The following is a 12,108-nucleotide window of genomic DNA, read 5'->3' on the forward strand; positions in this document are numbered from 1 at the left end:
GTGGATCTTCAGTTGCTGGCTAATGAACTCTGCTGTGCTGCAATACCACCGCTGTCAGACTAATGCTGCAGTCATTGGAGGAGTAGCGGGATGTGCATTTCAGTCGATGCAGCCCGGTAATGCACGCACGGAAGCGCTGACATCACCGGAACAACTGGGTGGACCATCTTCGTTTTGAAGCCACCAGTGGACGCGACCCAGGCAAGTTGAACTGGGTTCCCTGACTACCTCTGAGGTAGGTCAGGGACCCGGTTGGATTTGGACCACGCTGAGCGGCTTGGACCCTTTCAAGCTGCCAAGTGGGGTGCAAACCGGGCAAATCGCCCCATTATTACATGGCAGATTGAAAGGGCCTACTGATTCTATGGCATAGGGAACACTTACAGTGAGTGGGGAAAAAAGGTTGAGAACCACTGGGTTAAACTGTCTCCTTAACGAGATGATCAACTTTCCCAATTTCTATGATTGGTTGGTACTAAAATGAAAATTTCACTATTTTTTTGTTTCTTTTCCAATCTATACCAATTTTTAAATTCCTAAAGTCTTTATTAATTTGCTTATATCTTATATATGACAAGGAAATCGGAACAGAGCCCATCCTCAAAAATTTAAACGGGGCAGTGTTTGGGGCGTCCTCATTTTAGATGTTACCATTATACACAACTGGATTCGTTTGCTTCAATTTGGTCATCGAGTTGATCGCCCACATGGGGAGAAATGGAATGAAATGCGACTGTGTGCATGGGTGGACCCATGTCAGGACAGCAGAGGGCCTGCCCCACGTGACCGGCCTGCCCCACGTGACCTGCCGCTCCAGGGAAGGAGCCCATGTCCCTCAGAACCGGAGTTACCTCCATGCAGCCCCCTCTGATCCTGTCCTCTGAAAGTTGGCGTGCACACACACGTGTGTTGCAGATGGGAGCCGATTCCAGGCCAGGGTTACACCTGAGGCAAGGGAGCCAGATCCCGGCGTCTCCAAGGTGCCGAGGAGGGCGCCTAGCGGAAGTCGTTGCCCGGAAGTGACGGCGGCTGCGGCTGGTCGAGGTGCAATTGGCGGTCGACGGCGACCCTCCTCCACTCCGAGCGGCCGAGGGTTTTAGCTGAGGTCCAGGCGAGAGCGAGCGCTGGGTAAGGTCGTTGCCGAGGCCGCCCCGGAGAAGGCAGAGAGGGAGTCTGCTCCCCGCCTCCCTCCTGCTCTTACTGGATGGTGGTAGAGGAAAGGGAGGCGAGTAAAGTGAGGGGGGGGGGAAAGAAGCCCCCGGGAGTAAAGGGGGGGGGGAGAAAAGCCCCCGGGAGTAAAGGGGGGGGGGAGAAAGAAGCCCCCGGGAGTAAAGGGGGGGGAAAAGAAGCCCCCGGGAGTAAAGGGGGGGGGAGAAAGAAGCCCCCGGGAGTAAAGGGGGGGGGGAGAAAGAAGCCCCCGGGAGTAAAGGGGGGGGGGAGAAAGAAGCCCCCGGGAGTAAAGGGGGGGGGAAAAGAAGCCCCCGGGAGTAAAGGGGGTGGGGTGGAAAGGCCCCGGGAGTAAAGGGGGTGGAAAGTGGCCCCCGGGAGTAAAGGGGGGGGAAAGTGGCCCCCAGGAGTAAAGGGGGGGGAAGAGGCCCCCAGGAGTAAAGGGGGGGGGAAAGAGGCCCCCGGGAGTAAAGGGGGGGAAAAGAGGCCCCCAGGAGTAAAGGGGGGGAAAAGAGGCCCCCAGGAGTAAAGGGGGGGGAAGAGGCCCCCGGGAGTAAAAGGGGGGGGAAGAGGCCCCCGGGAGTAAAAGGGGGGGGAAAGAGTCCCCCGGGAGTAAATGGGGGGGGGAGTCCTGGGGAGTAAAGGGGGGGGAGTCCTGGAGAGTAAAGGGGGGGGAGTCCTGGGGAGTAAAGGGGGGGGAGTCCTGGGGAGTAAAGGGGGGGGAGTCCTGGGGAGTAAAGGGGGGGGAGGCCTGGGGAGTAAAGGGGGGGGGAGGCCTGGGGAGTAAAGGGGGGGGGAGGCCTGGGGAGTAAAGGGGGGGGGAGGCCTGGGGAGTAAAGGGGGGGGAAGGCCCTGGGAGTAAAGGGGGGGGAAGGCCCTGGGAGTAAAGGGGGGGGAAGGCCCTGGGAGTAAAGGGGGGGGAGGCCCGGGGAGTAAAGGGGGTGGGGTGGAAAGATGCCCCGGGAGTAAAGAGGGGGGAAGAGGCCCCGGGAGTAAAGGGGGTGGGGCGGAAAGAGGCCCCAGGAGTAAAGGGGGTGGGGCGGAAAGAGGCCCCGGGAGTAAAGGGGGTGGGGCGGAAAGAGGCCCCGGGAGTAAAGGGGGTGGGCGGAAAGAGGCCACGGAAGTATAGGGGGTGGGCGGAAAGAGGCCCCGGGGGTAAAGGGGGTGGGGTGGAAAGAGGCCCCGGGGGTGGGGTGGAAAGAGGCCCCGGGAGTAAAGTGGGGGGAGGGGGAAGAGGTCCCGGGAGTAAAGGGTGGGGGGTGAGAGGTCCACAGGAGTAAAGGGGGGGGGTGGAAGAGGCCCCGGGAGTAAAGGGGGGGGTGGGTGGAAGAATGACTCTGCTATAAACTTTTCTCGAACACTCCCTTTGAGAAAGTTTTACTTTCTTGAGTGATCATCAAATCTGTTTGATGGTTTTTAATCTTTGGGTTTTCAAGGAAGGTTTCCTTGGCAGTCTGGATAGTATACTGGAAATTCAAGTACATGGCAGATTCCTGAAGCAACAAACAATCCCCAGGAAGGACTCAGCAGGTCGAGAGAGAATGGTCAAGTTTTGGGTTGGAACCCTGCATCAGGACCGTCTTGATCAGGGAGGACTGCAGACGCTGTGATTCTTGTGCGATTTGTATCGTCTTACTGAAAGCTTCTGATCTTAAAAAGTTAACCCTTTTTTTTCCATTGACCCCCATCGACCTGCAGAGTTCCACTGGCAGATTGTTGCTCCAGGTTTCAATATCCACAGTCTCTTGTGCCGTCCCCAACTTGATAAATTTCTGATTTCTTTTTACACAGTTATATTCTAGATCAGCCAAGATGAGCTCTCGGGTTTTCATTGGCAGACTGAGCCCTTATGCCACTGAAAAGAATGTGGAGCGGTTCTTCAGAGGATATGGACGAATTAAGGAAATTGATTTGAAGAATGGTTTTGGATTTGTGGTAAGATTCTCTTATAACTTTGGTGAGTTGTATTTCCCAATCTCTCGAGTGATTTAATTCATTCCCTTCCCTAGTTTTACCTGTATGTTGGAACTCCTTGGCAACTGGTGCGGAGAATTTGATCTTAAAAAAACACTCATTTGTAGATGTCCCTCCAAACTTTTTTCTCTCTGGAGTAAACCATCAGTATGAGTAGATCATAAAACATGGACCAGATTTTGTCACCCAGTTTGTCCTTGCCCACCAAGTTGATGTTCTAGGCTTGTCCCATATGCCTGCATTTCCACCTTGTCCTTCCAAACCCTTCCTATCCATAGATCTGTTTGAATTGTCAGGCTGCATCAATGGGAAGTAAAACAAGTCAACATTTCAGATGGAAAATGGAGACTTTGACTTGATAAGTTAATTCTTCTCACCTGCTGAGTGTTTGCAGCATTTTCAGTTTATTTTAAAAACTTTGGTTTTCCAGCATCTGCAGCTTTGAATTTTTGGCTCTTTCTTCAGGAGTTTGAAGATTACAGAGATGCAGAAGATGCAGTTTATGAACTCGATGGAAAAGAGTTGTGCAATGAAAGGTAAGCCCTCCAGTCTCAATTTCAGGGTGATGGTTACTCTGGTGTTCTTATCTACATAAAGGGGATGTTTTATTTGTGCAGAGTGACAGTTGAGCATGCCAGAGCACGCAACAGGGGAGGGCGAGGAGGAGGTGGAGGTGGAGGGCGATATCAAAGTCGCTATAGCCAAAGCTATCAACGTACTTCGGGAAGGTATGCCCATTCACCAGTTTTCTAAAACTGGAAATTAATATGTAAACTTGTTGAATAGATCAGTTAGCAATTGTCAGTGTTTAATATGGCAAATTTAATTTAATCCAATTTTGTATTGTTCCCATTAAGTGGCAAAATCGTGCTTGCCTATTATTTATATTAATGATAATTTGCAAGTTGGTTAAATAGAGATGTTGCTTGCCATAAATCATTCTCTGTGGTTCTGAGGAGATCTTAAGTCTGTGAAAATTTTAGTTCCAATGCTTTGTGCTATTACCTTACAATCTCATGAATAGGAGCCTGAAAACGTATTGGTTCTTATTGGAAGACAAATAGAAATTGAACACAGTGATGGTTGAAGTCCTAAGTGGCTGCTGCCTAAATGTCAAGTGGAGTCATCACATGCAACAGAGTAAGATAATGTCTTCACAGACCAAGCAATGCTAGTGTGTTTCAAACTGGTAATCTTGTGTCTTTGGTAAGGACGGAAGAGAAAGTTTTTCACTATTCTTTAAGTATAACTTGTAGTGTGTCTCGAAGTTGTAGCTCGGGAAATACGACACACACCAAGGAGTGCAGTTGACACTAATAAACTGGCTCATCTCTTTTTATCTAGTCAGGCTGACCCTGACTGCCACGTTACTGATGGGAGTGGCCCTTGTTCCTTCAGGCTTTGATTGGAGTCTTCACAATCTGCTGTTGGTGATTGGCTGGATCGGCCCTTTTTGCTGCCGTGCCATCCACAAGTGTGGCTTGTGCCGTGCTGGGTACTTATAGGCCCTTTTGCGATCTGTTGCTGGTCATTGGCTGGCTGAGCTCGTTTTGCAGCGGCCTATTCCCATAGGCCGCTGACGCCTCATGCTGCCCGCTCGATTGCCACGTTTGAACGGCATCTTCTGTGTTGGCCTGCGGTGACTGCAGGCCACTACAAACTCCGACTTCTAAAATCTATATTCGTCAACTGAAAATAAAGATTTGAGTTTGCTCAGACACTTTTAAGAATTTGACTGTAATTTTTCAGAATTTGGGAAATGTTTAATTTTTATAAAGTGGGAATTGTAGAGAAACCGGAAGTTTTCTTTCTCACCAATGTGTCCTTCCTGAACTATATTCAGAATAAAGTACCTGTTCATATCTGTAAAGTACAGAAGATGTTGTCTATTTTAGAAATGGGCCACCAGTTCGTACAGAAAACAGAGTCATTGTGGAGAATCTGTCCTCCAGAGTTAGCTGGCAGGTATGTTGCATGCAATATCTAATTATGTATGTCATTAGTTTTGTGTAATTTGGTTAAAGCAGTTCAAAATAAGATGCATTTCTATTTAATTATGAGCAGAGCTTTCAAGGTTAACTTGTCATTTTACAGTACAGTATTTTATTGTTTTTGCCAGATTTCTGACAAACTGCCTAAAGTGTTGTATACAAACAGTGCATTAACTGAATTGAAATATTCCAAAATTGGTGCATGTATTTACAAAGAATCAGACTAATACGGGGTTGGAGAATAAAAGTAGTTCTCCTACTTTTGGATCAGCTATTTCAATATAGTTACTTCCAAAAAGAGACCTATAGTTGAAATATATGTAATTACAACAGAATGGTACACAATAACTTCAGCTTCTGCCGTGCCGAAATTGAATGAGGAATTTCTATATTTATAAAGAAACCGGATTTTAAACAAATATGTGGTTGCTTCTGAAGTTTTCATTTTAAATATGTAGCCTTTTTATTGTGATAAAAATCACTCTTGATAAAATACTTATCAGCAACAGTTGATTCAAGTTGTCACTTCTCCAAGTGTTTCTGTGAATTAAAAATATTGCAATAAAAGGTGCTACATTTAATGTCAATGTCTGGGTTGAAATAGGATTCAAATGTTTTTGCAATGAGGTCAATGAGAAAATATATTTTTTTTAAACAATTATGCTGTTTCAACTTATTTAGAGATATGTGATGATTCTGGAATGTTTGTCTCCATTGTTAAATTCTTTTTCATCAACCTTTTTTAAAATTATGGGGCACAGAGATTTTTAAACTATGTACTGCATTGTGAATTTTTTTTAATGCCTCGGTAATCTGAGCAAGATAGATAGAGAACTGATTTGGAGCCACAGAACCCTGTTTGTATGTAATTAGGCTACAGAGTCCTGGTTAGTAACAGAATTGGGAAGATGAGCATTTAAGTGGGTTTGCCTTTTGATACCTTGAGGCTGACCATGCTCTACATGTGCAAGCTTTCGCGACACATGGTTAGTTGGAGAATATACGGGATTCACCTGTCAGGGGACCTGTTCTCCAGCAACTTTGACAGGTAAATTAGGGTGAGGTAACGGTGGGGAAAAAACATGAGACTTCTGTTTATTTTTGTACGATAATTGGCTTTGCCATAAGGCGCATTTTTTTTTTACTGCCATGTTGACTTCATTGCAAAAAAAAAGTTGAGTAATCCATATAGAAATGATGTGAACTATATTAAAGAATGGATTTAGTTACTCTACAAAATGAAGTACTGCTCCTTTAACTTGATTAGCTTAACTTTACACATAACTTTTGATTGCCTACTAACCTTGAAACTAAAATGTGTTCACTCAAAATTTTGTTTTCTGAAATTTAACTAAGTGTTAAACCCTTTATTTACCAGCCTCTCGTGTCGTTGGCCTTGTGACGTGGAGTGCCGTTGGTTTTCCTAATCGCTGTCTCTTGGGCCTAATTGAAATGCCAATCTGCTCCTGCCTTTGTCAGTTGCTGATCTAAATCTGTGTTCTGGTGGCCTGACCAACACTGGTGGTGGGCACTGGGTTTAGTGCCATTACCTTGCTGCATCCCTGAAAATGATAACAAGGTGTCCTAAAGTCGAGAGTTCTCAGAGCCTGAGGTCCTTGATTGGGCGAAATTCGCTGGTAGGGTTTTTTTTGGAAGCTCGATTGGAGTGAGGCATGAAGTCCGTGATCACAGCGCAAGAGTAGCAAATCCCTGTTCCAATGGCAATGCCAGAGTCTGCCTTTAAGGGAGGGTGATGACCGGGAAGGCTGCCATCGAATGGGTAGTGTCAGTCAAGCGGGTGGTGAAGAGAACCATCTGGTCTTCCGTCGTGGTGGTGCTTCTGCGAACACTTGTTACATTTGGCTGAGTGAATAGCCTAGGGAATTGTACAGGAAGGTAATATAAATTTTGAAATTGGATGTTTTTTATTTTTGCTTGCTTTTCCAGTGATATACATTGGAAATAGAGACAATTATGTGAATATGCTTTGATTTATCTAACTGATTTGATCTTGTATAGGATCTGAAAGATTTCATGAGACAGGCTGGAGAGGTTACCTTTGCAGATGCACACAGGCACAAATTGAATGAAGGGTGAGTTGCAGGACGTTCTGAGCTTGTCATCGCTTGGCTTTTGTAAATAGCAGGTTAATGAATATATGCTAATTCTATAAAAAAGCGATGCTGTTGTGAGAACTAATACACAATCACTGAGAAACTTGATGGACATCTTTTTAAACTGATTAAAATGTTTACTTTAGACAGTCCTACATCATAAGTCCCTGTCACACTACCAGTTGAATGTTACTACTGGCCCCTCCCCTTAGATCCGCAATGGTGAATATTGAATGCATGGACTTGAGATTTCATGGTCCAGTGTGAATGGGTCATTCACACGTCTATTTAGCGGGTTGGCAGTGTGAAAGGGGCATTGAGAGCTTTTGCATAGTTTGAAATAAATGTCAGGATTGTCATACCATCTGAGCATGCTTGTAAAGAAATTTTAACATCCACACAGTTCAGTTACTGCCACTCTGCATCACCATGAATGGAGGAGATAGAAGGGCAATTATAACAAGCAATTAATAGACAGACCACTTAGCTTGACAATTCTGGAATCTATTATTGAGGTAGAGGCACTTGGAAAATAGGATTATGCAAAGTCAACCGTGATTTATGAAAAAGACATGTTTGATAAAATATGTTGATTTAAAAAAAAATTGTAACTGCTATAAAAGGGTGAAGCAATTGATGTCCATGTGGATTACCTCTTGGGTTACTGAACAAAGAGTGATGTTTGGAATTGTACAGGTATGGACTAAGCAGGGTTAACTAACAGAGGGTAGGAGTAAAAATGGTAATTCCTTTTCCTTCTAGAATTGTGGAGTTTGCCTCCTACAGTGATGTGAAAAATGCTCTTGAGAAGCTCTCTGGCACTGAACTCAATGGCAGAAAGATCAGAGTGATTGAGGAGCGTAAACAACGCAGGTAACTGCCCCACTATGTATTGCAAGTTTTATTATTTAGGTAGATTGGTAATGGATATCCAAAATCATTTTTAAAACATTGATAAGGACTAGAAAGGTTATCTGAACTTAAAAGTAGATCAGTCACCTCCTGAGTATGGGTTACATCTTAGGTTTTTGAGGGAAATAAGTTGCTGAAGATCTTGCTATAATTTTCTAAATATTAGAAAAGGTTGACTTCATTAAAGGTTGACTTCATTAAAGGTTGACTTCATTAAAGGTTGACTTCATTAAAGGTTGACTTCATTAAAGGTTGACTTCATTAAAGGTTGACTTCATTAAAGGTTTACCAAAATGATTGCATGGATGAAAGACTTCAGTGACTACAGAGAAGGTAGAGTTTATTTTGGAACACAGGAGGTTGTGGGGAGAACTGAGGTTTTTAAAATTTGTGTTTGGGGGTAGGCAGGAGATGATTTCCATGATTGAAAGGTCAAGGCGAGGGCTGTAAAAACAAGTGATTGGTAAAAGAACTAAAAATGTTATGTATGGAAAAATGACAATACCAAAATGAGTTGTTAAAGTCTGGAATGCTGCCAGTGTTGTGTTGAGGTCAAAAGGGAGCTGAATAAACATTTGAAAGGAAAGAATTATCACGGGTGGGGCAAGACAAACTTGATAGCTCTTGCTAAGAGTTGGTATGGTTTCAAGGAGCTGACTAGCTGCTTACTGTGATCCTTTAACTTTGAGGTGCTTGATCTAATGTGTCTTGGGTTTAATAAAACAAGTTATTTTTATAAGATAGAAAAGGTTGTTAATGTTAATCAGTGTAGGCAACAGAATCAATGGGTTAGAGTGCTTAAGCATATACGTTTTAGTTGTTCACACCCAGGCAGAGGAACATATTGGTTGTATGGTAAACAGGGTAAAATTGTATTTTGTTTTGCCCATTCAAATAGACATCTTTTCTCTTTTAGATCTCGTAGTAGGTCTCGTTCTCGCAGCCGAAGCTCTTCCCGATCTTGCTCCAGGGGTCGTAAGTCCTATAGTCGTTCCAGAAGTAGGAGTAGGAGCAGAAGCCGCAGCAAATCTCGATCTGACAGTCGATCTCCTGCTAAGGAGCAGAGAGGTCATTCCTCAATGGCCTCTGGAGACCGTGTAAGGTCACGCACACGATCACCTTCTGGTGAGAGTACAGATTAAGTCTGTTGGCGTGCACTTGTGTGAGTGAAAGTTGATGTAAAGGAATGAATTTGTCTGAGAAATGCAATTATTAAATTTGTTAAAACTGAACTAGTTGCATTTAACTATATTCATTTAACTTGTCACTTACAGAGTTAAATTACTCATTTACTTAGAATTGGTTTCTTTAGCAATGGATCCAATTTTATTTTTTACTTTTGTTATTAAATGTAATGATGTAAATTACATTTCTCTTGTGTATTCCTTTAAAATAAATAATGTATATAGTTATTTAGTTTTGTTAATGTTATCCTTTTTATTGGGGACATCAACATTCCTGTCTGGTACCTACCTTTTTAAAAAAGAAAGGACAATGTCACATCCAAAAGGAACCCAAAACAAAATAGCTAATGCAGGAGGTTTGAGATTTTAATTTTCTCCTGTGGAAAAATGTGATTCACGGTTCACATATTGTACCAGTTAATGGCCGTGCTATGCATTGTAAAATTCTACAACAAGATTGTATGAAAGGTATTTTAGTTTGAGTGGCCTGCATTCAAGACCAGCCCATTGTCCCTGTTGTCTACCTTCAACTTAATGATTAGAACTTTTAATTCATTTATAACACTAGAAATTTTGTTTATAATTGTACAGGACCTAGTTTCGGACTTCCCAGATCTCCCATTGAGCCCAACTTAGTGTTGGGAGGAAAATGCTGATGGCAGAGGAGTTCAAATGCCATCTAACTGTATGTGTGTATTAGGAGGTTGAAGGAAACATTTTAGACTTTGAGTGAGTGGCATATTGTTGAGACTTTGCTCCATCCAAATTTACTTTGAAGATCCTTTGTGGACTGACGTCTACTTACACCATCTTGGTGTGAATGAGGAGGCAGTCCTCACAGCTACCCCTTCTTTGTGTTGCTGGATGTGCATTAATGTCTACATCCTGAAACTCAGTTTCTGAGCTGTGTTCCACTGAAACATAGAAGATAGGAGCAGGAGTAGGTCGTTCGGCCCTTCGAGCCTGCTCTGCCATTCAATGAGATCATGGCTGATCTTAAAGTTCAGTACCCCATCCCCGCCTTCTCTCCATAACCTTTAATACCCTTATACTGAAGAAATAGATCTAATTCCCTCTTAAATATATTCAATGAACCTGCCTCTACTGCCCTCTGTGGCAATGAATTCCACAGATTCACCACCCTCTGGGTAAAGAAATTCCTCCTCATCTAAATGGTTTGTCTATTATCCTCGAACCATGGCCCCGGGTTCTGGACTCCCCCACCTTTGGAAACATCCCTTCTGCATCCATTCTGTCCAGGCCTGCCAGAATTTTATATGGCTCTATGAGATCCCCTCTCAATCTTCTGAACTCCAGCGAGTACAATCCCAAATTGCACAATCTTTCCTCATAAGTCATTCCTGCCATTCCAGGGATCAGCCTGGTGAATCGCCTCTGCACTCCCTCCATTGCAAGAACATCCTTCCTCAGATAAGGCGACCAAAACTGCACACAATACTCCAGGTGTGGTCTCAAGGCTCTGTACAGCTGCAGTAAGGTATCCTTGTTCCTAGACTCAAACCCTCTTGATATGAAGGCCTTTTTAACCGCCTGCTGTACCTGCATGCTCGCCTTCAGTGACTGGTGCACAAGAACCCCTAGGTCTCTCTGCACTTCCCCATCTCCCAATCTATTGCCATTCAAATAGTAATCTGCCCTCTGGTTTGTATTACCAAAGTGGATAACCTCACATTTATCGTCATTGTAGTGCATTTGCCATGTATCTGCCCAGTCCCCCAATTTATCCAAATCACACTGGATGACCCCCCTCTTCAGTGCACACAACCCCTCCTAGCTAGTGTCGTCTGCAAATTTGGAGATATTACATCCAATCCCCTCATCAAGATCATTAATGTAAATTGTGAACAGCTGGGGTCCCAGTACAGATGAATACATTGCAGAAGCAGAGGACAATGTGCTGACACCACTATACACTGTGCTTAGCATGAACAATGGGATCGGGTTTCTTGGCGAATATAACTTTGTGACCTTTGACATCCCTTAAGATGTTGTTCCTACAGTGCCTTTCATCATAGCTGAATTTGGGCCCAGAAAGAATCCAGAGGTCAAACAGTTAAATGACCAGATCCTTCATTTTCTCATGATGGTTGATGAAAATCGTATCCTTCATGTCCATTAGAGAGTGTACTTAGGGCTACGGTACAACGTCAGTACTCTATTCCTTCACTGCCATCTGCTGAAGTGAGACCCCACAACTTCCCAAATGTGAGAATACTTGCGTCAGAACAAGTTGTTGGCTATTCAGCTGCTTGCATTTGTTCTGCAATTTAATAAAAATCATGGCTCACTTGTTTATCTCCGTGTCACCTGAACCCATATTCCTTGACTTTCATACTATCCAAAAGCCTGTTAATCTTAAATGTACTCAACACCTGAATGTCCACAGACCTTTTGGAGTAGGGAACTCCAAAGATTCACCACCATAGAACGAAGATATTGCTTCTCCACTCCTCCTCAATGGTTGACCCCTTAAGAGATTAAGACCCTGAGCAAGCCCTTTAGGAATTTTGAGCCTTTTGTCAAAATTGCCCCTTTTTACAAGCTCAAGTTGTTATTGATCTAGTCATAATTTCTCTCCAGAGGACAATATTTACCTCTCTCCTCCTACCCCTCTCCCACTTCCAGGAATCAAGCCACTTTGACATATAAAGGTGAAAAGTAATCTAACATCAGCTGATAATACACTTGCACTGCACAATCAAGAGTCATTTTGATTAGGTTCATTATCTTTCCAAATCCTGACCA

General features: G+C 43.9%; 1 protein-coding gene and 1 long non-coding RNA gene across 4 annotated transcripts in view; one reads left to right on the forward strand and one right to left on the reverse strand.

Annotated features, from left to right (window-relative positions):
- LOC138754195 (uncharacterized) overlaps positions 1–1,039 on the reverse strand; it is a 20,266-nt gene extending 19,227 nt beyond the window's left edge. Inside the window, exon 1 of the long non-coding RNA XR_011351600.1 lies at positions 852–1,039. This is a non-coding gene — a long non-coding RNA (uncharacterized lncRNA). The remainder of the gene's footprint in view (positions 1–851) is intronic.
- On the forward strand, positions 1,016–9,570 carry LOC138754194 (serine/arginine-rich splicing factor 5-like). Of its 3 annotated transcripts, none has more exons than XM_069918102.1 (8): positions 1,016–1,128; positions 2,959–3,102; positions 3,607–3,677; positions 3,759–3,869; positions 5,037–5,106; positions 7,152–7,225; positions 8,009–8,119; positions 9,075–9,570. In XM_069918102.1, exons 2-8 carry the CDS (start codon positions 2,980–2,982, stop codon positions 9,298–9,300), a joined length of 786 nt encoding a protein of 261 aa, XP_069774203.1. In that variant the 5' UTR covers positions 1,016–1,128; positions 2,959–2,979; the 3' UTR covers positions 9,301–9,570. The 3 variants fall into 3 exon arrangements, with proteins under 3 accessions (XP_069774203.1, XP_069774202.1, XP_069774204.1); XM_069918101.1 differs by lacking the exon at positions 1,016–1,128 and adding an exon at positions 1,135–1,225; XM_069918103.1 differs by lacking the exons at positions 1,016–1,128; positions 8,009–8,119 and adding an exon at positions 1,135–1,225.
- Positions 9,571–12,108: the final 2,538 nt, after the last annotated feature.

Source organism: Narcine bancroftii, chromosome 2 (assembly GCF_036971445.1).
Source record: "Narcine bancroftii isolate sNarBan1 chromosome 2, sNarBan1.hap1, whole genome shotgun sequence".
In the NCBI taxonomy this organism is placed as follows: Eukaryota; Metazoa; Chordata; class Chondrichthyes; order Torpediniformes; family Narcinidae; genus Narcine; species Narcine bancroftii.

Coding starts and splice junctions, on each gene's coding strand:
- LOC138754194 (XM_069918101.1), top strand. CDS start 1,205: ATGGTGGTAGAGGAAAGGGAG. Junction 1,226..2,958: donor TGGTGGTAGAGGAAAGGGAG/GCGAGTAAAGTG, acceptor CTTTTTACACAG/TTATATTCTAGATCAGCCAA. Junction 3,103..3,606: donor AGAATGGTTTTGGATTTGTG/GTAAGATTCTCT, acceptor CTCTTTCTTCAG/GAGTTTGAAGATTACAGAGA.